The 27,307-nt window shown below is 38.1% G+C and overlaps 2 protein-coding genes across 2 annotated transcripts in view; one reads left to right on the top strand and one right to left on the bottom strand.

Annotated features, from left to right (window-relative positions):
- Window positions 1-27,307, top strand: part of LOC114940516 (uncharacterized) — a 66,578-nt gene that overhangs the window by 12,536 nt on the left and 26,735 nt on the right. The window contains exon 2 of the mRNA XM_029315227.2: window positions 25,820-26,105. Coding sequence (XP_029171060.1) covers window positions 25,820-26,105 — 286 coding nt within the window. The remainder of the gene's footprint in view (window positions 1-25,819; window positions 26,106-27,307) is intronic.
- LOC114940517 (L-lactate dehydrogenase) overlaps window positions 1-27,307 on the bottom strand; it is a 142,639-nt gene that overhangs the window by 89,638 nt on the left and 25,694 nt on the right. Inside the window, exon 2 of the mRNA XM_029315230.2 lies at window positions 22,108-22,254. The gene's annotated coding sequence lies outside the window, so the exon portion shown is untranslated. The remainder of the gene's footprint in view (window positions 1-22,107; window positions 22,255-27,307) is intronic.

Here is a 27,307-nt window from a genome sequence, read left to right as displayed (position 1 = left end):
AAAGTCCACGTGAATATATATGTACGTATATACACATATACGTATATATAGTTTCCGATAAATGCACGTCTTCACATTTGCCCCGAAGACTAGAGAGAGCTTGTACTTGTAGAAAAACCGCATAATATTAAGCGTGAAAATTGGTGGTAACGGAGGTAGATAGCGTTCCGTGGATTTGCCTAAGATCTAGCCGATTTAAACCGGAGTTCGATGCTTGAAGAACATTATCGAGATTCTTTAGAGATTATCGCTGGCTCACCTTAAAACATTATTGGCGAGTCGCTTATTAACCTCAGAAATACTCGGCTTCTCTCATTTTATTACATTATTACACACAAGCGTGGTAATATATACTCGTAAATACATATTAGAAATAAATTCGCAATTTATTATATTATTGTATTTAACAGTAACACTTTAAATATATATATATATATACATAAAATATATGTTTATAATGAGATGATATAATTTGGAAACGGGAAAAAAATAAGAAAAATTGAGTTGTCAATAACGATACGATAAACTTGCTGACTTACTAAAGATATGGGATTTCGTAACGACTTATGATGCATCAAGCGGGAATTAAGATGAAAGCAACCGGAGGGATGCGAGCAAAATAAAATACCGGTCCGCGACGTGCAAGTCGTGAGAATCGGAATGATTAAGGGGAAGGAAAGCCCCGACGATCGGCAGACGCGTTATTAAGACGTCGCGGTATCCATTGGCTCCCGATGAAGATGTTCGACGACTAACGAGAACGATGAATACCAGGTTCACCTCGGGCGAGAAGATTGCGGTCGGTGCGCGGTAAAGGAGTAAAAGGGGAAGGGACCAGGAGGACCACGAAAGCAGAGGGAGGAACGGCCAACAAAGAGCGCCTGCAATCCACGAGTACCAAAGGCTCAAAATAAATTGCTTCGTGCTTCGTGTCTCGCATGCTCGATCTTCGGGGCAGGAACCATGATACCCGGAGCGGAATCGTGCGGATCGGTAGGCAAATTAGGAGACCTCGAAGGCGCGACGACTTCTAATGGAGACGTTCGGCAAAGAGAGAACGAAGGGGACCCAGGTGGACAGAGATGAGAGGACACGAGAGAGAAGAGAAGCAGAAGAAGAATAAGAATACGAGATAAGTCCCCTCTGGGCGAGAAGACCGCGGTCGTTTTCCCGAGCGAGGTGGAAGAAGAGGATGAAAGGAGCCGCTCGTCGAAGACCGATAGGAAGGGAGAGGTGAAAGAGCCGATTCGTAGGTAATTCGTTTCTCCTTTTCGAACCTGTATTTAGGCTCTCCTGTCTCGTCTCTCCTGCTTGCTCGCGGCTTTTCGTCGCGTGTGTGTACGAATGCGCGCGAGCAAACACACTCTTTCTCTTTCTCTCTCTTCTTTCGGAAGAAGTATCCCTCTCGAGTCCGGCCCGATAATCGATCCAGAAAAGGTGCAGAGAGACCTTTTTACGATTTATCGAACGTCGTTAAGGTTTCGACAGAGTAACGGCTCACTCGACGCGGGACCGGAGTAAAGGAACGCGAAAAATATCGTCGCAAATATATTCTCCGAAATGTGTTCCGTTGTTAATAATATCGTCGTTTTATTTCTTTTTCTATATTTTTTTCAGATTTCATTTTCGACGTATCAACAAAGTATCCTCGACGAATCTTTCCTAAAGCTTCTTCGCGAACTACGTTGCGGATTCCTTTGTTTCGACTGACACTTTCGCAACTGTTGGTCTCTAGTATTGTGTTCGCGTATAATGTATGTATTCATTTTGACCCATTAAAATCTTACATTCAGAATCACTATTTCCGCCTTTCCCTCTGAGAAACGCGCGCGCGCGAGCGGATGTTCTTGTAGATACGTTATGTTTCTAGTTCTTCAAGTCAAGACCCAATGCTACAAGCTATTGAAAAATTCTCAATCCAATTCAACATACAACATACTGTGTTATGGTTCGCAAAGCAGTTCAATTTTCCCTTGCACAAGGATCAGCAATCCGATTATGATCGATCAGTCGATCAGATCTTGTACTTGGCTGATCTCATATTTTATATTTTATAACATAAAAATATTAAATCTATAATATTCGTTTATCATAAACTATTTGTTAAAAATATATATAATGTATACTTTCAAATTGAGACAATTTTTTTTGCTTTTTTACTCAAACTTAAAAAAATTGACTTTAATTTTATACAATTTCTATGTTATATCCAAGAATATTGCAATCATGAAATAAATTACTGCAATGTTATGAAATAATATAAAAATATTTAGATTATTAGAATTTTCACAATAATGTTCTGATAGATAGTATGCCTTTGTATTTTTATCGTGATGAACATCGTTTCGATGTTTACATAAACATGAACACGAATTTTTTTTAGCCGGTGCACGTCACCCGATAAACATGTGCGATGAAAGTCAGTTAAAATATCGAAGACAGCTGCTACAACATAAGCAATATCCATCATACACAGCGACTGCTCAGTCTAAAATAATTTAATCAAGAGCGTCGTGTCGATTTTATTTTTCATAAATGGAGTTTCTCAAATAAGAATCATAAGAAATCTCGTCGAAATATGCGCGCGATGGAAACGATATTGCTGTTTTCTCGAAGTAACGTGTGTCCAAGCCGTCATAAAAATACTTTTACCCGTGAGAATGCGCTCGTAAACTTTAATCAAGACGAAAAATGTCTTCGTGCCTTGTTAGCGTTATCAGCGAAGGAGCTTCCTTCCACTTGTAAAGAACAGACAACGAAGGCAACATGGCTCCGTCAAAAGTGTCTCAAGCGACCCTCCAAAGGCACAGAACGTGCTCTCGACTCTCTCTTTCGGCAGCCTTTCTTCTCTTCCCGATTCCTAACAAGATCCTCTCTTCATCTTCCTTTCGTCTCTAATTTTGGGAATGCAAGATACGGCTGCCATAAAATGGCAATAAAACGTCAATTCTCAGCGCCTTCTAAATAAACACTCACACGGGCATTATAAACACGGAAAATTATCGTTACTCCCGAGGTATCGCACAGACAAACTTCCCTCGCGGGGACAAACCGGAAGCAGCTAGTTGCGAGACTGTGCGGTTTAGTTACACGAATAACGGTGAGCCCTCGTGCCAGAATGCGATGGCGGGCGCGCCACAACGCGATGCAGAAATGTACATCCTCCTCCATTCTGACGAACCGTTCTGTCTGACGTCGTGGGACGCGTACATAGAGACGTGGAAAGTAAAAATCGACGATGATCGACATGAGAAGAAAGTTGCGAGGAAACGGCAAAGCTGAATCTGTTCACACGATCTGAACACGGAGCCTCGCGCAGCAGTCAGTCTAGTCATAAATATCCTATTAAGAACGCTGCATTATATGGGTATAATATTATGTTAATTACCTACATACGAGACCGGCCACTCTACTCGGATGAAAATGTATATGTATGTATATTCTGTGTATACATATGTGTGTGTTTAGCGCGCATTGTGGGTTATATCGGTGATACCGCCACTATCTCTCTTGACGATACCGGAAACTCGTGTGGTATCAAGAGCTTCATTAACGTCCCACGACCTCATCATTATTTTTAGATGCCTCTGTTTATGAGTAATTTTGGCATTAATCACAATACTGTAATAGAAAATCGTATTTAGTTTTTATACTCGTCTGATTCGATTACTCGACGTATTACAACGTTAAGCACACTTTACAATATTAAATACACTGGAATTTCTTCCGCTTAAAAAAATATTATTATTAAAAAAAACCGACTCTATTATCATAAATAAACAATATTATGAGGTGATAAATAATAATAATTATATTAAGAACTACCTGAGATTTTGCCGCAATCTTTAAATATTTTTTAATTTGGAACCAGATATTTTACAGTGTATGTTAAAGGAACCCGATATACTTAACGCACCGACTTGACACATACTTTATCGGATTATTCCACCGCGAATTCGCGCAGGTGAAAATCGACGTAACTGACATTCGGCGATTCGCTGACACTCGGTTAATAAAGGTATTCTTATGAATATATGCGTAATTATAAAGATATTCTTATGTGAATTCTTCGAGGTTTTGTGGTCGAATAAAAAGAGCCTAAATTTAAAGAGTAACCTTAAAAATAAATCGTAAGTACGTGAGCACCTCGATCGCAGTCTCAACGATGCTGCGGTGCGAAAGTAGCCAAAAAAAAAAAGAAAAGAATTCTCAGTTGGAAAGAAAAAACAGGATGCGTCACAAATTTATAGAGAATTCCGTTATCGCCAATATTTAACGATGGTCAAACGATGTACACGGAAACCCCGTCGAGGTCCATGGGTGACTTCTAATTCCCATGCAAATAAACCAATTTATTTGGCAAGCTGCAACTTGGAACGATTAGGCTAATACCGCCTCGCAGTCGCCGTCAATTCGCCCTTCCCGGCCTCACGTAAAGTCATGTTCGCGATTTTAATTCGCAATTCCCATCCTGACACCCTACAAGCGTCGGTGGTCTCGTTCTGATTAACAGCTGTTTTGACCATAAATCGCAGGAAATCCACGATCGCCGCCTAATCACAGGCCGCAAATGTTTTTCACCTTCGGGAGATCCCCGTACAATTACTCAAAGAGCGGATCTTAAGAACTCGATTTTCTCGCATCTCTCGCACCGGCGAGCTCGTATGAAGCCATTTCGGCGAGCGTAAATTATCGTCGCCGCTGACCACACGGTCTTGGGATTACTGCAAGTTATTTAATTGAGTAATTAAATTATTCCGGGTTTGTTACTGCGCGCGTTTACGAGGAATGCGGTCATACGGCGTTAACTGTACATCTACCATCTATAATGTTTATGTTTTCTTAATCGTTCACGCGGTCCAATAACTCAAACTTGCCGCTAATTAAACGTTGGGTAACGAAAACAATTAATCAAAATATTTTCCTATTCTCTCGTTGTCCTTCGAATACAATTGATACAAATATTGATACCCGACATTTCGGTTGCATGCAAATTAGAATGTCAGTAAGAACAATGGATAACGTACAAGATAGCCGGTCGATAAGATCGATCAATAATTAATGTTGATATGCATGAAATAAAGACATGTTTCACAAGTTCTGAATATACATATTTCACTACGATAAAAATCTAAGTATCAGTGAAATGAACATTTATTATTTAAGAATTGAAATTATCAAATTTTTCATAGTTATACTTAATATTGCAATATTCCAACATCGCTGGCATTAATATCCCATAGTAGAAAGAAGACAGACTAATTGTAAAGCGTGCACACGATCATTATTTGATATTATTTTATTTCGTGCATACGACGAATAGATACAGATATCCTAGAATAACTTTGAGACAACGAATGCTATATCTATAATCGCGTCGTAATCTAGTTTCACAAATGTTCGTCGCCATGCCACTGGCGGCCGACAAAGTCCAAATCATTATGTCCGACCCACGCATTCTTTCCGCGGCGGTCCAGGCCAGATCTCAGCTTCTCTTTTTGATCGTGGAGTCGGTCCGAGGCGGGAGATCCCGCAAGAGGGAGGGAGGATACCCAGCAAGAAGAAGTGGCAAAGATAGAAAGAGAGAGCGAAAGAGAGAAAACGGTTATATCCTGACTGCACCGACGGTCGAGGTGGTCCAGGCTTTGCTGGTGGCCTGCTCGCACTTACACACTCGATCGCACATTCGATTTTGAGTCAGCAAACGACCTGAGATCTCTCGTCACCAGTTACGTAGAAAAGACTCGAGATCTTTCCAATGTGAAATCCGAAAAAATTGGAGCAGTAATCCTGTAAAATCTACTTTCTAAATTCTACTATAGATAAACGCATACAAATTAGGATTCAATTTAAAAGTTGTTTGCTCTTTTCAATTATTTATTTAGATATATATATAAAATGAAAAATTATATATGACAAAATAAATAATAATTAGATTCTTTCATTTCGTTATGAAAATATCTGAAGAAATATCATATATTTTTATATAAAAATAGATACCGGAAAAGCGGGGAGAGATAAAAGAATTAATCCTGAGGCAGTTCAGAATTGCCTAGGATAGCCGGATGATTCCTAGGTATCCGTTTATCTCTCGAGGATATCGAGACAAGAGAGAACGATTAAAACGGTGATATATCGCTAAGATCTGGCAGGTACGGCATCTCGTTACGCAAGAGTCGAACGCTCCCGACAAGATCGTAATTACTAAGCCTAATGAGACGGAGGTCTGATCAACGATACCCTGTGATTCGGCGGGAAAGTTTGACCCGGCCGTGAAGGATGCGATGAGAAAGATCGTAACCTTGCGCGGCTATCCGTTAATCTCTCCTCTATGAAATCGGGAAAAGCGAAAAAGCCGGTATCGGTCGAAGGGAGCTAGTATTCACCAGCACGCATCGCGGCTTATACGATGAGCGTAATTTACCCGGTGATTTCACCTACCGTGGCTGCGGCTTCTCGACCGTAGTACAGCTTAATAGAGAAACGTTTCCACGCGTGGAAACGAGATCGAGATAACGATGATTGCTATACGATCGTAAGGGAGAATCTTCGTAGTGAAGTGGAGAGATGGATTCTCCACTAAAAAAAATAGAGGTGCTCGATCCTGATAACACCTGTGGTTAGCGCTGCAAGAGCTACTGACTTTCAGCTCCGTGCTTTGGTCCGCGTGACTCGTACGTACCGAGCAATGCCTCCCATTGATATTCGATTGGTTAATTAAATAGCAGAATCGCGGAAGAACGTGTCCCAATATGCCGCCACACTATCTGTTCCACCCCCTTGAATACACAATGTAGAAAATGCGCCGCGACGATAAGAAGAGATGCTCATCTGCAAGATTAGCGTGCGCGCCTAGCGATTTACATACACTCGAATCGCTCATCTGAGAAGGAGGAATGGAAAAGGGCACCGGATACATCGCCACGAACCACTAACTTCGGCCGCTTTCGGTGCGCTCTGTAATTAAATCTCGGCTGCCGTATTCCTGAGGACTAATTAGGATTCCCATCCATAGCCTTTCGAGTGACACGAAGTGTATAGGAATTTGCACGCAATTTATGTTTGAATCGTGGACGAACAGAGCAGAGCAAAGACAGACATGTGTGGGGTAATTTTCAATTGTAATTATATAAAATATTAAAGTTTTGCATGTCTATAAAATTATATATATATAGAAGAAAATATATATTATACACTGAAAAAAATTATTAAATTAATGAATATTTGTTTCAATAATGCTTAATAAATCATTTATTTGAAATAAATGAATATTTTTCACATCAAATCAATATCATTAGTTTCAAATAAATGATTTATTATAATAGGCAGTATTGAGATAAATATTTATTTTAATTCAATAAATTTCTTTTCAGTGAACGAAAATTATATTATACTGTTCTACAGATATGCATCATTATGTACTTATAATCAATCAATTTAACAGAAATTAATAGAAAGAGAGAAACTTAATTTTATATTTAATAAAAATAAATAACTATACATTCTGATCTCGTATTAATACTATTAATGTTCAACGTACATGGCATTTAAAAAATAACGCGATGTTATAACCATATACACATGCATTTTACTTATGAATTTTCGTAAGTGAAGAGAAGAGAGCGTGTATATTACAGTATATCGCCGACCTTCGACACCGTCGAAAATGGTCTCCGTCGTGGAACCACAGAACATGGAAGCATTTTCGCGTGGTCCATGGTCAGTGGGTTCGCTTCGAGTATTAGCGACAGATGCGTACCCCGAAGAGCCAATTTAACGGTTGCCACAAAAGCGGATCGGAGCGAGAGAAAGAGACAGAGAGAAAGAGCAGCATGATACGGCGATGTAGCGAGCGGCATGAGATGAGCGAGGAGAGAGCAAAAGAAGAGAAGAGCGATAGGGAGAGAACGCGCGTTATGAGCAAAGAGGTTGGGGAGGAGAGCATTAAATCTCACCCTCTTCCGACACCGCTCCCCTTCTCGACGAGCCACGTCGTGTGACGTATATCGGGCTCACAAAGAGCTCCGACCTGATCTGCGACCTATGGAACGAAGAGAGAGAAAAGAGAGACGTCTCTGCACGCGGCTTATGTGCGTGTATGCGGGCCTGTGTGTACAACGCAGGGTGAAAGACGAGAATCCGCTCTCGCGGTTGACCTACCCCGGCCCAATCTTTTATAACGTCGACGAGCCGTCGTGGTCCATGCCTTGTCGTCGATCTCTTGGTTCATGAGCAACATAATAGCACGCGAGACGACAATACGAGTGCATTTCGGGGATGTTAAACACGTGTATTTTAATGTTAAAATATTGATCTATGTGATAGAAACGAAGGATGTAATATCAGTTTTTCTATATTTGCATAATATTTATATATTTGTAATTGAATAGAATAGAATAGTACCCCTTTTTTTAGGTTTTATAAAGAAATAATTTCTACTTTATATAGCTTTAATTATATGAGAAAAATTCTGACTTAGGATTTCTTAAGGATTTTATAAACGAGGATAGCTAGAGTGTTGAAATCTTCTTGCTTGACTTCCAAAATCTTACTAATAAACTGTATATGTCATGAAATGTTGGGGAATCGTACAGATAATCAGTGAAAAATGTCGCCGAGAGTGCAATAGAGCCGATCCGTGACCAACAACTTTAATGACAATTTATGTAACATATTAAATAATAAATGCCCTAGTATATACGTGTAAATAATCAAAAAGTCAGTAAAAAATATATTATTAAAAATAATATTCTTTGCTCTCTATACATATAATTTTCTTAACTTTCTATCTATAAATTAATATTTTTACGTATCGTCAAAAATTTTATATGAAAAGTATACAGATATTTTAGATTTGTTAGAAGAAAATGATCAAACGTGTATGAAAAATCTGCAGTAGCGATCAATCATTATTTACTAATGCATTTAAACGCTAAAAAGCGAGAAATCATATCGCATAAAAATATTTCTCGGAAACGCGTGTTTGCGGTGAGATTTACGTGAGAACCTCAAAATCGTGCGCCGAAAGGGAATTCGATTTCTCGAATTTTTCGGCGATGCCGCCGGCAGCCGACGAGGCCCACCAATCGAAGCCGGCGTCCTTCGAGCGCAGCGGGTCCGCGTTACGTACGAATTTAAAGGATTTCGTGAAACCTCCGTTCGTGCCCGCGCACGCAGTCGAGCGCGCACCTCTCGCAGACTTCTCTCTTCGAGCACAGCTTGAGGCAGGATGAAGACGTCCAGAACTTTGTGGCAGCTCAAGGTCTGCCACTTCTCCCTTCTCTTGAGAACCTTTCCGCTCCCGCCCTCTCTTCTCTCGAACGGTGTCTTTCTCGCACTACCTGCACTTCGCGCTCCTTCCATCCTCTTCGTGCCGACCTCTTCCCTGCCTTCTTCATCTTTTCCCCTCTTCGTGCCGCTGGCGGTCCGATTTTGGCGAGAAAGAGACCGGCAACCGTGTCCGAGTCGAGAAGATGAACAAGGACGAGGCGAAGATTCGCAGCCAGGAGGGAAAAGGAAGATTGTTAACGCGCAAGTGAGAGGGAAGTAGAAACCCAACGGGCTGAAATAATAGGTTGCGCCTGTGCGCTCATTAACCTTTATACCTCGCCAGGCTGCGAGTACCACCAATCTTCTTCCTTTCTTCCTGCGATGCGCCAGTACACTCTCTGGTAGACGATACGTGTGTTTGCTTTACCATGGATCGGGCACACACGAGCCGACCCGCTGATAGAATCGATGGTGGGTGAGTTTTTGCGTGAGTCGTTTACTTTTATGCGAATTTTATCTCAAATCGAACTTACCAAAGGCACGCGCTTTATTTGCTCCGAAGCAGTGTGCGTTCCCAAATTAATTGTTCCAAAATTAATTTCGTATAATTATTAGCGCAATCGCTTTCCAAATACGTGAATTATGTGCATTGTGCACGAATTCGCATTACGAAATCAGGCATGAAGAAAAGCAGATGTCAAAGCCACATGCGATGGGAGTGTTAATTAGATGCCCAAATGTCGTTTTGCGTGAACGAGTAAGGATCGAATCTCTTGCACAACGTGTTTTTCCCAACCATTTTACGCAACTATATTATTTCTTTTTCCAAGAGATCGCCGGTAATTGCCGCTCGAACACCTGTCACCCTACCTAGATCTCCTTAATCCACTTCAATCTCGCCAACTTGAATATTACTGCATCTCAAGGCGAGATACGATCACGCGACACAGATGAAGAAACGTGTGTTATAACGTAATCGCGCGATTGGATTTGAGTTGTAGCAGCTGCATTCGCGCGAAAATGTATTTGGATAATCGTTCTCGCATTTCACCCGACGGTAATTATCGCCGGACTTAATTTATGATTAATTAAAATGGATTTATATCATCAAGCATGCCGTCCATTTACAAGGCTACCATGAAAAGCGCGTCTCTTAATCCTTCCATTAATTTCGAGAGCTCGTTTAAACTCGCGCTTCTTTCTCTCTCTTTACTTTTCTCTCTTTTTTCTCTTGTAACATTAATGAATTCGGGTTAAATCTTCGTTTCAAAATTTCGATGGCGGCCGCGACGAATAAGATCACCCTGCTGTACGCGTTACGGAATATCTATGACATTCATGGGGTTGTTGGCAGCCAACCGAAGTGTGCGTAAAGCTGAAGGCGAGAGATTACCATTGGTTAAAATGCCAACGAGTCTCGATCATCGTCGTTGTGTCGTCGTCGTCGGCCGAAAACGACGTGTTTACGGATTAAAACATCGTGTCTTTCCTCGCGCAACGCCGGCCTTCTCTTTGGGGGATTATGAGAATCTCGATGTTACAGCAGGGCTTCTTATATTGTCCGTTCTTTCCTTGACAAATGTCCGATCCCTTTGGATCAGCCGTCGAAGATGCCTCCCGATTTTTGCCGTATGAAGTAGCGATACAAAAAGAAGGAAAAAATGCGAGCAACCTTTCAGTGAGGAAGTTAAACCCGAAAGCAAATAATTGCGGAGCATTTTCAAAAAACAAAATGACATATACAAAAAAAATTAAAAGCGAAAGAAGCACAGTGTTACACATAATTTATATACTTCAGATGAAATAATCTTTTCTTCCTTAAAATATTAATTAAATTAATAATAAATGTTTAAATAATCAATTTTTTAATTGATGTTGAACTTGTATTATATCGTAATTATAACACACATTTGTGTATGCATATTGCTGTATCCAACAATATATCATCAATTATCAATTTATTTACTCTAAATTATTATAGTAACATTCCGTGACAATCACGTGAAATATGTCAAAGACGTTGCACATCCCCAGTGCGTTCCACGGTAGCGAAATTCGTAAGAGTTTGATCGATTTCCTTCATCTCCGACAGCACAACGAGACAAAAGGACACACGACTGGAAGTTTCGAGACAGCCCCGAGTTCGGCATAGTCGAACTCCCGCGCTTCCACCTGACAGAGGCTCACAGATTTATCACCGCATGGACCTCTACCCGCACTAGATATCATCTCACCGCCGCCGATCCCGTGTCCCGTCATACGTAATCCCGGCGCTCCGACAGCTCATCTATTTATGAGCTGGCATTTCTCTCTTCTCCGAGGTCTCTTGCTCTTTCTCTTTTTTCCTCGCTCGCCCACTCTTCGTTCAGAGATTCATGCTTTGCCATCATCTCCCGCCAGGAACAACTAGATTTTACATCCGAAAGATACCGGACGTATTCGCTTGAATCGCGATGTTTAGAAAATATTGTGCTCATAGAAACATACTCGCGGGATAATTACGCTATCGTGTATTTTCATATCGGCATAAAATTAAGCCTCTGATATAAAATTTTGAGTGAATAGCACAACTTCATAAAAATATGAAAAAAAAATTTTCTTAACTGTTATAACAGAAAGTCATTTTTGTATCTAAGATTAGTAGAAGATTTATATTTTAAAAATGGATATAAAAACATAAAATGCAGAAATAATTCGTTATTTATAATTCACTGTTTATAAAAATTAATTTGTTTCGTTGTATATTCAATAATACTTGAAAAGTAAAGTTTAGATCTAGGGAAACGTGTCCCTGTTAATGTAATCATTTTTCACACAGGTTTACAAAGAGACAGCGCCTTATTAAGCGAAGGAAAAAATATTCTATGGAGCGTGGGGGCTTGATGACTGTTCTAATCTTGATCAAACACCAAAGTACTTATATGAAGAAGGAAATAATACACATGAGACATTCGAAACCGGATAAGTTTAGTTTGTCTATTCTCAGCCATATCTATTCATTTATTCGGAAATGAAATATCATGATAGCCGCCAATATGTTCATGAAAATAATGATCGTTATAACGTTGCGGAAACCGGTAACACAGTGACATGATATCCTTATACATACAAAATAATATCCTATCGTATAAAGAGAAAAGCATGAAGAAAAAGAATTAAATCATGCTAAAATAACTGTATAATTAAGAAATGACTATCAATGAAAATTAAGATTCTTGTAAAAACGGTGGATGTAATTTCCATAATAACAATGCAAGTAGCATATCTTTACGCAAATTGACTCAACACCTCTCCATCCATCCACTGGATATTTCAATGAATACCGATCATGAATAACGAGCCGTGATTACTGATCGCAAGATTTGAAATAAGTGAATGGCAAAGTACTACAGAGAGAGCCGTATCCTCGACAAAGTGAGACAGGAAGCGGGAAAGGCAGGATTTTGCTGTAATCTCCGCCAAGAGAAACGGAGCGTGAAAAATATGCATTCCGTTCAGTGTATCTGCGCACGTGTTATACTTTTCTCACATATATACTTTTATCGATTTCGTCTCTATTCTTATCCCGGCATCGTTTAACAAACGCGATAATTTTTGCAGTTATTTCTCTCCAATGCATCACTGTATGCGTGAATACATTTTTATTTCAAATCGAGCATCGTGTGATTTATATAATATAATAATAGTTTAAAAACAATGATAGAAAAGTGTTTAAGTTATTTTTATATAGCTCTCTTTAATCGTATAAAAATACAACTTGCTTGATTTCACGCCATTTTCACCTCGTGTTAATCGATCAGCGGATCTGTCGATAGTCATCTAAGTCGCGAATTCTCCTTGCATCTTCCGCATTCAATTCTTTGGATACTGCCTGTCTATCAGGTTTCAGGATGTGAATTGCCAGCCGGCAGAGAGATACTCACATGATGCGCGATCAGATGCCAAGCGATCAGCGATGATAATCACGCGGATTAAACGTAGCGGATAAGGCGCCAGGTGTTCACGTCCGGATGCATCAGAGAGAAAATAACAATCCAAACAATTATTGCGTGTCTTGAAGTGATTATTATATAATTAAAGTATGGTATGCGAAACGACCCTGTACACGTATTTAATTAATAAATTTTGATAAAAAAAGCTTAGAGAGTTGCTTAGAAAGTTCATGTATGTATCTACTGAAAATTGATAATAATTTTTGCAAATAGTTTAGAGTATAATCAATCTTTAAGATGTAAGAAAAATAAATGCAATACAGTTCCTCGCATATAAAGCATGAGAGAGTATCTTAATCATACAATTAACTATTTTTATAGGAGATTAAAAAATCATATTCAGTTTAAAGTTCTAAAAAAATGGAAGTCTGCAATTTGCTAAAATATGTAGCATTATACACTAAATATATATTTAAGTCGCGTGTTATCCGCAAACTTTCGAGACGCGGAAATTCCGCGGCATTTAGCCATCAACGGCAAACCGAGCATTGAGCCGAGCAGAAACGCAAATCAACGGACAATAATAATCGCGCGAATAAGACGTTTGCGCTGGGGTGTTTGGGTCTGCGCGCGCTCACGCTCTCGCGCGTTCCGGCTCTTTTTAAAACAGAGGGCCCGAGGCCTCTGACTCTCCGGTCGGCGGAGGATCCGCGAGGCCGAAAAGAGCCGTGCGACGAACGGTATGTGACAGCGTGTAATCTCGCCTCGGCTTCATGCCCGCCGAAATAACAGGTTCCTCTTTCTCTCGTTTCGCGGCTCGATCTTTCCCGCTGCTCCTACCTTGCGCGCTCGGGCGGCCGCATGCATACCGAGAGACCCGATACCACAGCCCTTATCCCGGTACCCGTCGCACAAAGTTACGGTTTCGCGTCGGAGACATTATTAAGGCCGGCACCGACGTCGTCGCACGAAACAGGCTACGCGAGAAGGTGGTTCGCCAGAGTCGAGCGCCGGAAAACCGGATCCTGAAAGCTCTCATATGCGCATGTATGTATGCGCGCGCGGCGCTCGAGGGGACTTTAACGACGATCGCGTGGAGATATGGCCGATGCGAGTGAGTTTATAAAAATTCGTCTGGGAGAGTTCATATATACACGCTCGCGTTCGCTAGTCAGCCCTCGCGGTGGAATAAATGGCTTGTAAACGATTTATTCATATTCTCGTGAGACAAACGAATATGTACGCTCATTAAATGCAATATTAAGGTCGTTCTCCAATTGATAATATAGGATAATAGCACTTGTTCGATTCAATCAATTAATTATTTTTAATTTGCATGCAATAATATTATTCCTCAGCAATTCAAAAATCCTGTGCAATTTTTCTCCTCTGTTCTATTTAATAAACTTTTCATTTTTTTAAAATAAAAAACTATGTTATTAAAATCTTATTTATAATTTTTAGAAAAATTAAATTAATAAATATTATTACTAGTAGGAAAAAAAATCTGTTTTATATAGGAACACAATATCTAGATAATTATCAATTGAATGAGTTATTTAAGAACAACCGTCATGTTTTCTTTAGCCGCCTGAAGAATCAATCGAGAATAGCGAAAGTAATAGCAGTCACGACCAAAGTTATTATTTATCGTTCGCGAACCTGTGCGGACCAAGAGTTGCGCAACTCTTGATTAAGATCGCAAACGCGGTGCTAAATGTTCCGCGCGTATTGATGCCATATTTCACGAATCAATTTCTCCATTTAGCCGGCGCAATGCGAAGAACAGAAATGGACGGTCGGCGATCCTCAGAAGAGAAACTCGACCGCTTGAAAAATGACGTTTCGCTCGGCTAACTTTGCCGTCGAGAGGGACGGACTTTGAAACTATCGACCAGAACTGGGTCCGGTAGTAACATCGGTAGCTTTGAACCGGTCGCGGCCTTCAATTGCGTTCCACCGGAAACTGGGAACTGCCCGAAACGAGACGATCCCCGTATACCTATATACGAAGGCATATCTCTCTTCGAAGCATGTGTCATTTTTCTCTCTTTCCCTTTTACCCTTCTTTCTCTCTCTCTCTCTCTTTTTACCAGAACGACAGGAGTTTCACGATGAGGACGATGATATGGCGCGCCACGCCGCCGCCACGTCGATCCGCATGAATACCGAAGAATCAATCACCGTGCCGATCGGTGATGCCGATAGGCGCGAGAGAGCATTGCACGATCTCGATTTGCATCGGTAGTCCGCGGCATTGAAATCATAATAATAACCCGGACCATTCTTATCGCACACTGAACGGGATAAAGATGTCTTTAAGCGCTCTCGAGCCGGCACTGCAACTTTCAATCGTTGCAACGCGCGTGCAGTTGCAAGAAATGTAACTTCATAATATTCTTTATGTAGATGCAACATGACAAATTAATATTATGTGATATAATAAATTCTTATGTACAATAATAATTAAAAATATATTTTTATGTTATATATACTATTGTATATCTTGTAAAGAAAACAAATAGATTATAGGAAGATAAAGATAATAATAGGTAAAAAAAATGACAAATTCTAAAGCATATACACATAGTGTAAAAAATTCTACTATTAATTCCAATAGAACACCTGGTGCGGAACACATTATTGGCGCATATTTGCGCGCAATCCTTAAAAATTAACGTTTAATTCATTTCTGAACCGCATTCTTTGACGCATGAGTACAGAGTCATCTCTTACTAGATCAGTTCACTGTCAATGTCGAAACACCACAATTTTCGATGATAATAGAGAATCAATAATCTGCAGGAAATGGTGTTTATCTGCGACGTTTCAATATCCTATGCTCAATTAAATGGCCATTGTACCATTGAAATGCATTTGAATGCATTTTCACATGACAAATATTAAATTATCTGAAGGGTAAGAAATTTAAAATACGTATATACACAATTTAAAAAAAATTATTATAATCAAGTATATATAAATAAAGAATAACTTTAAATATGTTTATATTAATAATGATTATTAAATATAAGAAAAATAACGCGTAATACATATATTTCGATGGATTACAACTTCTCTTGTTTGAAGCGAATTGTTTGTCATAATTTGAAATAATTTAATATAGATATCTCTACTAATACTTCTAATTCAGCAATTATATATCTTACGTCTGAATATATATTCTTGTTAAATATGTCTGAACACACGGTAACTTTTTTCTATTCCGAGCTGCAATTATTCGCAACTCGGTAGCAATCTCGCAGACGCATCTCAAGTACATTGCGACTTCGTATGGTAATCGTTACTCGGATGTCTCGACGCAGATCGTTGGATTGCAGCTGCTAAGGATGTACCGTCGACCTTAACCTCCGCATGATATACAACATGTCTCTCAGTACGCATGCACGTGTATATTCTACCCTATCTCTCCAATCGAGGTAGATATTGTAAAGGAAATTAAAATTACGCGATTAATATGATACATCCATGAATTTGGCACGATATTCTACGAATATACTTTCCATGATTCTACACTTTCTGATAAAAACGTACCACATTCCTAATATTAAAAATTCAAAATAAAAAATGTATTTTATTTACGCGCTTTCTGCCTCTTCCATCTAACACAATAAAAATAATTAAACACCCAGAACACAATTCCTTTAACCTATCTACGTATTCCGGTCTCTGTCTCTCATGAAACATTATTACAAGATTGTTACAAGATACAGAAAATAATATTACTACTATAAAAAAATAATACAATATATCTTTTGAACAGGACTTGCACGTACTTTATTTTATCTATGTGCTTCCTGTCTTTCCACCATTAAACACTACAAAAATTATCAAACGAACGAAACACAATTTTACTAACAATTAATAAAATATATTTTTCGTGCCAAATTCACAAACTCAATATATCATACATTTCAATAAAAGCATCTATATCTAAATCAATTTGTCACAAAGTACTACAGAATCATTTTCTAGAAAAATTATAAAATATGATTTGTTCATGATAAATCTTGCTTCGTGACAAATTAGATGGCTATGCCTACGGCTTGTTTTTCAGCCCGATAACACATCTTGACACATAATAGCTGCTATAATTACGAAATATTCCACCGTAAATGGCCGCATCTTAATTCAAACAACCAGTAATTTTTAGCAGTTCACTCGCCTAAGATAATATAGCCAGTGGCCAATCAGCCACTGATCTTACGCGTCTACTCTACTCGACCTAATCATTCGGGGACGTCCGCACCCTGTCGTCCTAGCTTATCGTCATAGCAAATTTCAGGATCATAAGGTATAATCATAGGAGGATTCGTCCAACAGCACGGCGTCACGCAAGCGCATGAGTTAGCGCCGCTGAAGTCGATTTCTCTTTGCACGACTCTTTGCAACACTCGGTCATAAAGACGATGAAGAAGAAGAAGACGATGAAGAAGAACAAGAAGACAAAGATAAAGAGGAGTTGGAAAGAGGTTAAAGAATACAGCGGCAAAGGAAACTGTGCAAAGCGGATGGTCACGAGAAAAACCACAGATCTCTTGTCTTCGGGGGTCGCCAGAGACGAGCAGACGTATAATCTTCGCAAGATGAAGAGAGAAAGGTAAGTATACAAGAGGAGAAGAAATCGGGGAAAAGAGAAAGAGGGAGAGAGATATCTTTCCTCGTGGTCGACAAGAGGGTGGGGGCAAGGTGGATCGTGGATTGAGTCATTATGCTTGCTCGGAGAAGACCACAGGCCTTGATGCGAGAACGGCTGCCATCGACTCGTGAAAGGAAACCGACCGGATGATTCAACGCGTATAGAGACGGACAAAGTAGTCGCCAGTGTCTACTCTCTATGCGCCATATGAATATATATATATATATATATATATATATATATATATAAAAGAAGAAGAAGATATTTATCCCTCTTCGTTTAGTTCAGCGTCACTGTTTTCTTTTCTCGCTATTTTTTTCTTTCCACAATTGGCCTCGACAGATGAACGAAGATAATAATAGGACGTTTGTCAAGAGTTCGGTGCACGCAAGAGAATTTGATGCGAGAACGAAGATAAACGATCCTCATTTCACATTAACTCATTATCGGTAAATCCTGTACTCACTCTTGAAAAAAAAAATTTAATTGGGGAAGGAAGAGAGATAATATTCTTCCGGATCTAGAGAGAGAGACATGCGACATCGTTTTTTCTGAGGCTATTGCTCTTATGCACTATGGAATCGACTGATATTTTTTTTATTTCCGAGTAACGATCGTCTTGTTACTGCTTCAACGATGAGCTTCAAAAATCGTTCCATCTCAAGCAACGAAGATATATAGAGATGATTCGAAGAGATTTGCTATAGGACACATCAAATTTTAGCTACACTAGCATTGTTCACCCGATGAAAAGAAAATCCCAGCGTCACATGACACATCCCTAACATCAGCACGTACCATAATATTATGACATCAGGCTGGTCCACTGACTGGTTCTGCATCGATGCCATTACCGGGGCTAATCCGCCACCGGATTTTATCTCGTCTCCAACACAAGCCGAATGGGACAACAAGGTTTTAACGCGAGTTGCTGCGATGAGAAGAGGAAAGGTGAGAAGCACAAACGAAAAGAAACAGGTTCGGAAAACCGCAGGTACATTCCTATAAGAAGTCAACAGAATCCATACATCCTGTTGTCTGTTTTAGATCGATCACTCAGTCCTTAGGGAGGATTAAGGTGTCTTGTGACAAGTCATTTTTGGTTGTTTGCTTCAACCTTCATTAAAAAAAAAAATAGTAGACAAAATAGATTTCGACGTGAACCTAGTAGTGAAATTAACAATCTAAACTTACGAGATAATAACGATCGAGAAAATAAAATTTTAATGCAAAATATATTTGTAAAAATGTCGTATATTTCATTATTTGATTATTATTGCTTTATGTATTAAAGATTAGATATATGTGTACTAAATGCATTTTTAAATATTTATATATGTATAGCATACACATATATCTCGCATTAGTGTGTCGCGAATAATTACGAGAAAATATATATAGCGTGACGTGGACATATAATAAAGTCGTTTGATTGAAGAGCTTTCGCAAATCGTATTTTACTGGTACGAGGATAAACATTAAAGGTCCCTCGATATCTCGATGTAATCACGAGCGTTAATATTTCTCGCGCGTGCGTAAGTATACCCGTGAATACTCCTACATGTCATAATTCGATAAAAAGTCGTTCGAGTGTGAAAATCATCATTGCTGTCCATGTAACGACGTGGAACGTATCGAAGAAAAATGTACGACCGGCTGAGATATACTCTGAGAAGTTCATTAGTTCTCTTAATGCGCGAGGGAGTTGCGTGCTATTGCGTGCATTTGCAGCACGCGTGAGGTCGCGGTGAGAAACAGCGGGAGAGATGGTAATTTGCGACGTAATTTAAAGGAGACCTCATACTTTCACGGACATTACGAATGCTCCACTTGCGACTGTAACTGTACATTTTCGAATTACGACGCTCGCGCATGCGAGACTGCATATACGGAACTACGAACCCCTTTATAATCTCGTTGCCGTCCGTTTAAATTATCCTTTCAGTTATTGAATGGCGTTTTATAGTCTTTTATATAATTCATTCTAACCGCAGATAACGGTAACAACACATAAATAAAAATAATTCGCAAAATTGTCATACATTACGTACAAATCAATTTCACAGTCTATTACACTTGCTTTACATTTTTATCTACATCTTTATGCACGATTTAAAAAGAACGCAAACTGATGAAATATGCAAATATCATATGATATTTAAGAGATGGAGATTTTATAGACACAAAAATTAATCAAATAAAATTTATATCGTAATATACTGATACATTTTGTATAGATAAAAAAACTATTTTATTTTTTATTTCTAAAAGAATTTATAATTAAAAAATTATAAACCAATTTTATATAAGTTTCAATGATATAAACGCAATTATATTAATTATCACCGCGCACACAACGTTTAAAATATTTATATTTTTTAAAGAAAAAATCAGAAATCACATTTCATTATCTTAAGTTTCATAATTTTTTATTTTTACTTTTTTTCGACCGGATATAGCGAGATGAACAAAGTACCGCTGCATCGGACTGCGCAATTAAAGCGAAATGAGATTGTTCATCTTATAAGAGAACAGCACCCTGTTACGTTCATGTGTGTGTATGTGTTTTTCCGAATCGGAGATTGAAGAATTTACGAGTCTGTCGAGCGCGAGCATACATTTACTTCTCCATTCCTCCCCCCATTCTGACCGTCACGTCTCGTGCTCTTTCGCGGTTTCGTTCGGCCGGTCGAATCGGTCGAATTTCGTGGCCTCTCATCTTCCTCTCGGCCGTATATCCCGTCCATCCGTAGCCGCGCGGATTCAATGTCCATGCAAAGCAAACGGCGGCCCCGGCACGGCTGTCAATTATCCGTTATATACGGCTCTGGCCCTCGAACCCATCCTTAACGACCCCTCAAACTTGGCGGGAGTAAGCGAGAGGGAGAGAAGAAAGATGGATAAAACGCATCTCCCGGCCTTGCGCCAAGGAGCACCGAAAATTCACAGGACCACGAAGATCGCGAGACGATGTCAGCGACGACGACGGAGAGAACGGAATTGAAAACGAAGACGCGACGCGAGATGGAAACCAGGAGAATCTTTTCGGGAATCATGTTTGGTATTCCAACATATCCCGCCACATCGCTTCCGACTCTGATTCCTTTGTGTTACTGTATCCTGAAGAGGGCAAATTCGACTGCGAATGTGTCAGAATTGCAAATGCGCGGTCCGACGAAACACGTCGGAAGGCGGCGGCTCGATAGAAACAGGGCGCGAATTCCGTAGTGCGAGTTCTAAAATATATTTGAAAACGACCGGATGGAGAGACGGAGAATGTTGGCATCGGGGGCCGCGAAAGAAATCATAGGGACAATGGTGTGAATCGCAACCGAAACGTAAAAAGAACCGTAGACCTATTTTACTATGGAAATTTCAAGGGGACCCTATAATTTTAGCCGCATTCTGAATGTCGGCACTTTGAATCCGGATAATAAATGGCGTTTCTTATGTTTCTATCGTGCGAAAGTTATGTTTCAATCATCGTGAGCAATATTTTTAAATGTTTAAATACTAATTACGTTTAAATTAATTTCATTAATAATATGAATGACTTCATTCATAAACTTTTTCATATAATTTTTCTTTTCATATTAACTTTTGTATTACTAACAATAAGTGATATTTTAATAAAATGACTAATTTGTCGTAAGAAAATTGAATAATTCGAGCATATTAATTTCTATATAACAATAATTTATACGAAATTTAATTATATGCACACTAAAAAAGGAAGAATAATTTTATATCTAAAATATGCATAAATTCGCGATTAGAATGCAAAGTTTATATAGAAATACTTTCCGCGTTCTTTTAATGATTGAATGTATATATAAGCCTGTCTAAAAATGACAGAGCCGTCGAGGAAAATGTTATAATTAACAAGTATAAACCATCATCCCTTTCGCTCGTAAACGCCTCGTAATTGTAACGAGACGTTACTTACCTTCAAATATAACAAGTATAACAGATGATGAAATCAAAAAGCAATAGCTCGAGGTGTTAATACTTTGGATTGGTTCTTGTTAGGCCATACTGATGACCCACAAATCAATCGAACAATCCCATATTTTAAACATTTCATTGACGAGCGTGACTACGTGGATATTTATTGTGGGATTGTATAACCATGTCACGTACAGGAAGTATTATCGTATTGCGATAACGAATCGATTGACAACGATAAACGTAAATATTATTGTTATATCACGCAAACATATCTAAACTATTTTCGCTGTCACTTACTTGGTCTGAAGTAGTCACACTGAAGTTTGGATATTGGATAATCTTTTCTCGTTGTAAGATCCTCTTCTTTTGGAGAGGCGGTGCTGAACAATGTGCTGAATTTCTGATTTCCTTGGATCCGAATGTTGCAAACGCGAGTAGATGATTCTAAAGCACACCAAAATTTTTTTCGTTATAAAAGTGTCAAAAACGGAAAAAAGGTAATCGCGTATGACAGTTTGGCGATTCTCGATTGTCTCAAGATGTCATCATTAAATGTTTCGGGTGATCAAAAATATCATACATAATTTAATATCTAATAATATTCATTAATAGAATACATTTCGACATTAATAAAAAAAATAAGTTAAACAACTCTATATACATATATGTATTTACATATCCATGATATGTATGTATATACATATATGTGTTATACATTAAACAATTCGAATAAAAAATTATGAAAAATTTTTCAGACAAAAATTATATAATAAAACTCAAGTTTACTAATACAAGCAAAACCACAGGAGAAAAGAAGAAGACATGAAAGAAAAACGACAAAGTTGTTTTCGTTTATCTCTGGCGCAAGCATATTTCCCTATTTTCTTTCATCGATGTTAAATCGCAATATAACGAACGTATTTATTTGGTAGAAAAAACGAACTCCACCTGGATGACCTTGCACACGCCGGATGAGATTGCGTTCATAATTTTTCCACGGCTGGATGCGAATCGCGTTTATTAAAAGCTCCGCGTCATTGAATTATGCGCCTTGCCAAAGGTGCGTCGCCGGTCAGATAATGGCTTATTAACAAAGCGTTGCCGAGGAACGCAGAGAAGTGACAGAAGGGTTTTGACGAGAGAATCGTACGAAGCTATCGGGAGGAGATACGCGTAAAAAATGCGCGAATCCCGACGCCGGGAGTCACGTCACCGGTTTCTTCGACGTCTTCGTAGAAAGGGCTCCTAACACAACGGGGCTTTAATTACGCCGATATCACGGTAATTAAGCCGATCAATGTGTGCCATTGTGTGCTATGCGGAGGGCCCGATCGCTTCTCTCGGATCCTATCCATAATCCCGACCACGAGCCTCCTTCGTGTAGCACAAAAGTACCCCACCTCTTTATAAAGGATACAAGGACGCATCGTACCTGCAGTCGAATCTTCACCGCGATCATCTCACCGCTGTGGAAAAGCCACGACAAAGAACCGAGAGGAGAATAAACACAGTGACTCTCGATCTCGTCGATGATATGCAACCCGATCTGAAACTTCTACCGGAGAACGCGAGTGTCTCGACACGAAGAACCACCGTAGGCGCGCTCGAATGAATCTCTCTGTGGAGCAGTTATTTCATTCGATCATTCGACCTGATCCGAGACTGATAGAATTCAATAAAGAGGAACGCTTCGTGCGGCATTATTCCTGTGCTCTTCAATCTTCTTAAGCCTTTAAGACATGATACTCGAACACGAATATTGAATCGCGTTCGACACTTTCAGTGTCACCTAATAATGTTATATTTTATAAATTTTATAGTTTGTATATATTGTTCGTGATATATATATATATATATATATATATATATAAAAGAATTTCTCGTTATATTATCTTCATGGATTTTTAATATAAATATATATATATATATATAATTAAAAATATAGTAACATTATAAATAAAAAAATTATTTTTTTAATTAATTTTTTAAATTTATAATGTTACTATATTTATTAAAGAAGTTATTGATACATAGCAATATATAACAACCAAGCAACTATAATTAAAAACATCATGATTTCCGTTCCGTCATTAATGAACTACATTTATCTCGAATACTACAATTGCCAATACATTATTTCGCTTAAATATATGACTGCACATCCTAGATTAATATGCAATTCACGTGAAAAACGTCAGAACTTCCTAGCAACGAAGAGATGAAGTCATTAAATATAATGCTGCATGCAGCATTGAAAGATATCTCTTGATTTTCAAACAACTACATCCGGTGCAACGTTAATATCCTAATCGAACAGGAAAAGAAAAAAACGATGCGTGTCCATATTTCTTTACGAATACCTACTTGTTTACGTCAATAATTAACTATTGCGCGCGTGTGCGTCAAAGAACATCGACACGGAGAGATTCGTTTATGTCTTGCGTGAATAGTTTCATAATCACCAGCGATACGAATAATCATCTGCTGTCTATCGATTCTTCGCTAACTCCGCCTTACGACACGGAACTTCGCATCAGAGAATCATCGTTCCTCGAGATAATCACCATTTGACGAGCTATGCGGATTTTAAACCGCTTGTGTATATGTGCCTCTTCAAGTTATTCACTGAAAAATATATAGCGCTATATACGGTCAATGCCCTTTGATTTTCTTGCTCACGTTAATCATGTGAAATCACGTTATAATCTCGAATACACGTTTTTTTCGTAAAGTATTTTATCTGATTACTCAAATCATTTTATTACATAGCGTAAGATTCTTCGTACTTAATATATTATATTATCTTATTCATATAGTGTTTCATATTCTTATATTTTACTCTTTATCATATTATATTTTATTAATTTATTTATATTAGAATTAAAAAATGAATAAAGTCCTATATTAATGCAAAATTATTATTATCTTCGCGCTGTTTTATGATCGACAAGGATATTTTCAAGAATATCTTTAGATAATTTATTCATGAACGATTATTGTTTAGCATTGTCTTCTATTAAATTCATGTGCAAGATACAAATGATGAACCAAGAAAGTAAGAAAGAAGAAAGGCACGTATGTTTGCTACCGCCCGTACAATTCTCAATGTTTGTCATAAGAGTTAGGAGAACATCGGATGTCTCTTTGTAAAGCTCAGCTTCATCCGGTGTTCCCCACTGTTTCACGGAAGAAAAATGCTCAGAGATGCGCCTGACTGTGTTTCTCACTCTTTTTGATTTTAACGTCTGTTTGCCCCGCCATTTCCTGAAACATGTACCAGACGACAGACTGGATATGTTCAATTTTTTTTTCACAACCTCGTGCAAGGGTACGATGAGAGTTCCATTAGCCATGTTTATTCAGGACTAGGAGATATATTGTGTGCGTGTGTAAAAATTGAAATCGTACCTTACTAATAAATAAATTTAAATTTTTGATAGATTGAATCTATCTCTCTCTCTAAAATTAAGTTCGATTGAACTTTTAAGATATGTATGTGCAAAATAAACAATATCGATCGGAAGATACATATAAAAAAATATTTCTAAAAAAAAAAAAATAAAAGCACATGTCAAAAAAATATTCAACTTAGTGTGACGTTATAACTTTTGCATATTCTCGAAATAAAATTAAAATAAACTATTTATGACATAAAAATAGACGCATGACACTTTCATATTCGTTCCTGAATTCAAAATATCGTAATAATATATAGTAGATTATGTGCAGTAATTCATTTTTATAGAATAATTAAGATATCACATATAGTCTACGATATTTTTAAATTATTATGATATATAATTAAAATGAAAAAAATATAAATATATATAAATTGTTGCATCTATTATAATTACATTAAAGTTAGAGAAAATCACACGATAATCTGTTATAATAGATTAATAGATATTTATCTAAAATATATTGTAAACTCTTCATATAATTATAAAAAATAATTAGAGTTTATATATTTTTTTTTCATGTAAATTTATGTTAACTGTCTTATTTTCAGGTCACAATCACCGGCACAACTACGACAAGTACGAACACGGTTTATCCTACTATAAATGACATGGATTGGTTCGCCGGTGTCGCTGAAGAAGAATTGCTGTATTATACCGGGGTCGGTAACGACGTCGATTCCTTATGGGCTGTTATTGGCAGTTTTATACCGCCGCCCCCTAGACCACCTTATTTACCCGAAGAAAGCATAGCCACCGATGGACTCACCACCTGCGACTTGTGTTCCTGGGCATGGAGAAACGATAGGCATTCCTTCTCTCTGGACGGCACCCTTGGTAAGTCTTACATTTCTCACAATACTAGAATTACATTGCTTTGATCTCACACAAATCCATTAGTCACTTTAGCTACACACAATAGCTAAAAGTTGAATGTCCTATATATCAACTACATTTTTATAAAAATCAAAATATAAATGTAAGAGAACATATATAAAACAAAATTTCTTCAAAAATAGATATTGTGTGTAATGCAGTATTCAATCAAGATTTAAAAATCCATGAAGATAATACAACGAGAAATTCTTTTAGCGACAATCAAATCAAATTTCTGATTTCCACAAAAACATTAGTAAAAATCGATGTTAGAAAAATGTTTGAGTTTTCGTTAATATTTTCTCTTATACTGTTAACTTTTATATTGGATAATATTTGATTAAAATGTGTTAATTAGTCCTCCCTCATATTAAATTATTTAGACGCGATTTAAGAAATTTTCATCGGACACGAAGGCAGTATCATTAAAATATTTTTACTTCATTAGTCAAGAAATACGATGTTCGTCATTTACTATAGTCTGTCAGTTTTTCTTGTCATCACTTCAGCTAGAAGTTCTCGAAAGATGACGAGTGGTCGTTTCAAGCGAGCCATGCATCTGTCCACACCAAGCCCAGGTTATTCTTTATATACACACTCGACTCTTGTTTGCAACGTGTTTATTCGTTAAACAGTTTTTCCCCTCTAGTACGTGCTTTAGGATTCGAATGGATCCCTTTTTAAACGTTAACATAACGAAATTCATTATAACGATGCTGTGAAATTCTTAATCCTTCTCTATAAGAATTCTTCCAAGTCAAGTGCTTATCCAGATTCTTTCTTAATTGTGGTGCGTATAGTAATTTGTTATTTCATATATTATTGCATTATAATTTTACACAAAAATATAGTGACTCAAAGATGACATTAGTCGTTTATCGGAGCAATTAATATTGATCGCCTGACAGCTGTGATAAAATTCATAAGAAGACATATAACGACTTGTTACAAGATTATTACAGAGATCTTTATTTCTCACTTTACCTGCCATGTGCAGGAAGTATTACACGTGGATTTTCATTACTCCGAATTGCTCCAAATCAAGGGTTGGACACAGGATGACGACACGATCATAAAAGAAATCGCTATTAAGAGCGCACGATGTGATCGTCTTAAGCACGTTCATTAAACGTAATGATAAATAATGCTGGCATGTGACGCAC

Source organism: Nylanderia fulva, unplaced genomic scaffold (assembly GCF_048542155.1).
Source record: "Nylanderia fulva isolate GAGA-0341 unplaced genomic scaffold, ASM4854215v1 Scaffold5, whole genome shotgun sequence".
In the NCBI taxonomy this organism is placed as follows: Eukaryota; Metazoa; Arthropoda; class Insecta; order Hymenoptera; family Formicidae; genus Nylanderia; species Nylanderia fulva.
This window is presented reverse-complemented; position numbering and strand designations above follow the sequence as displayed.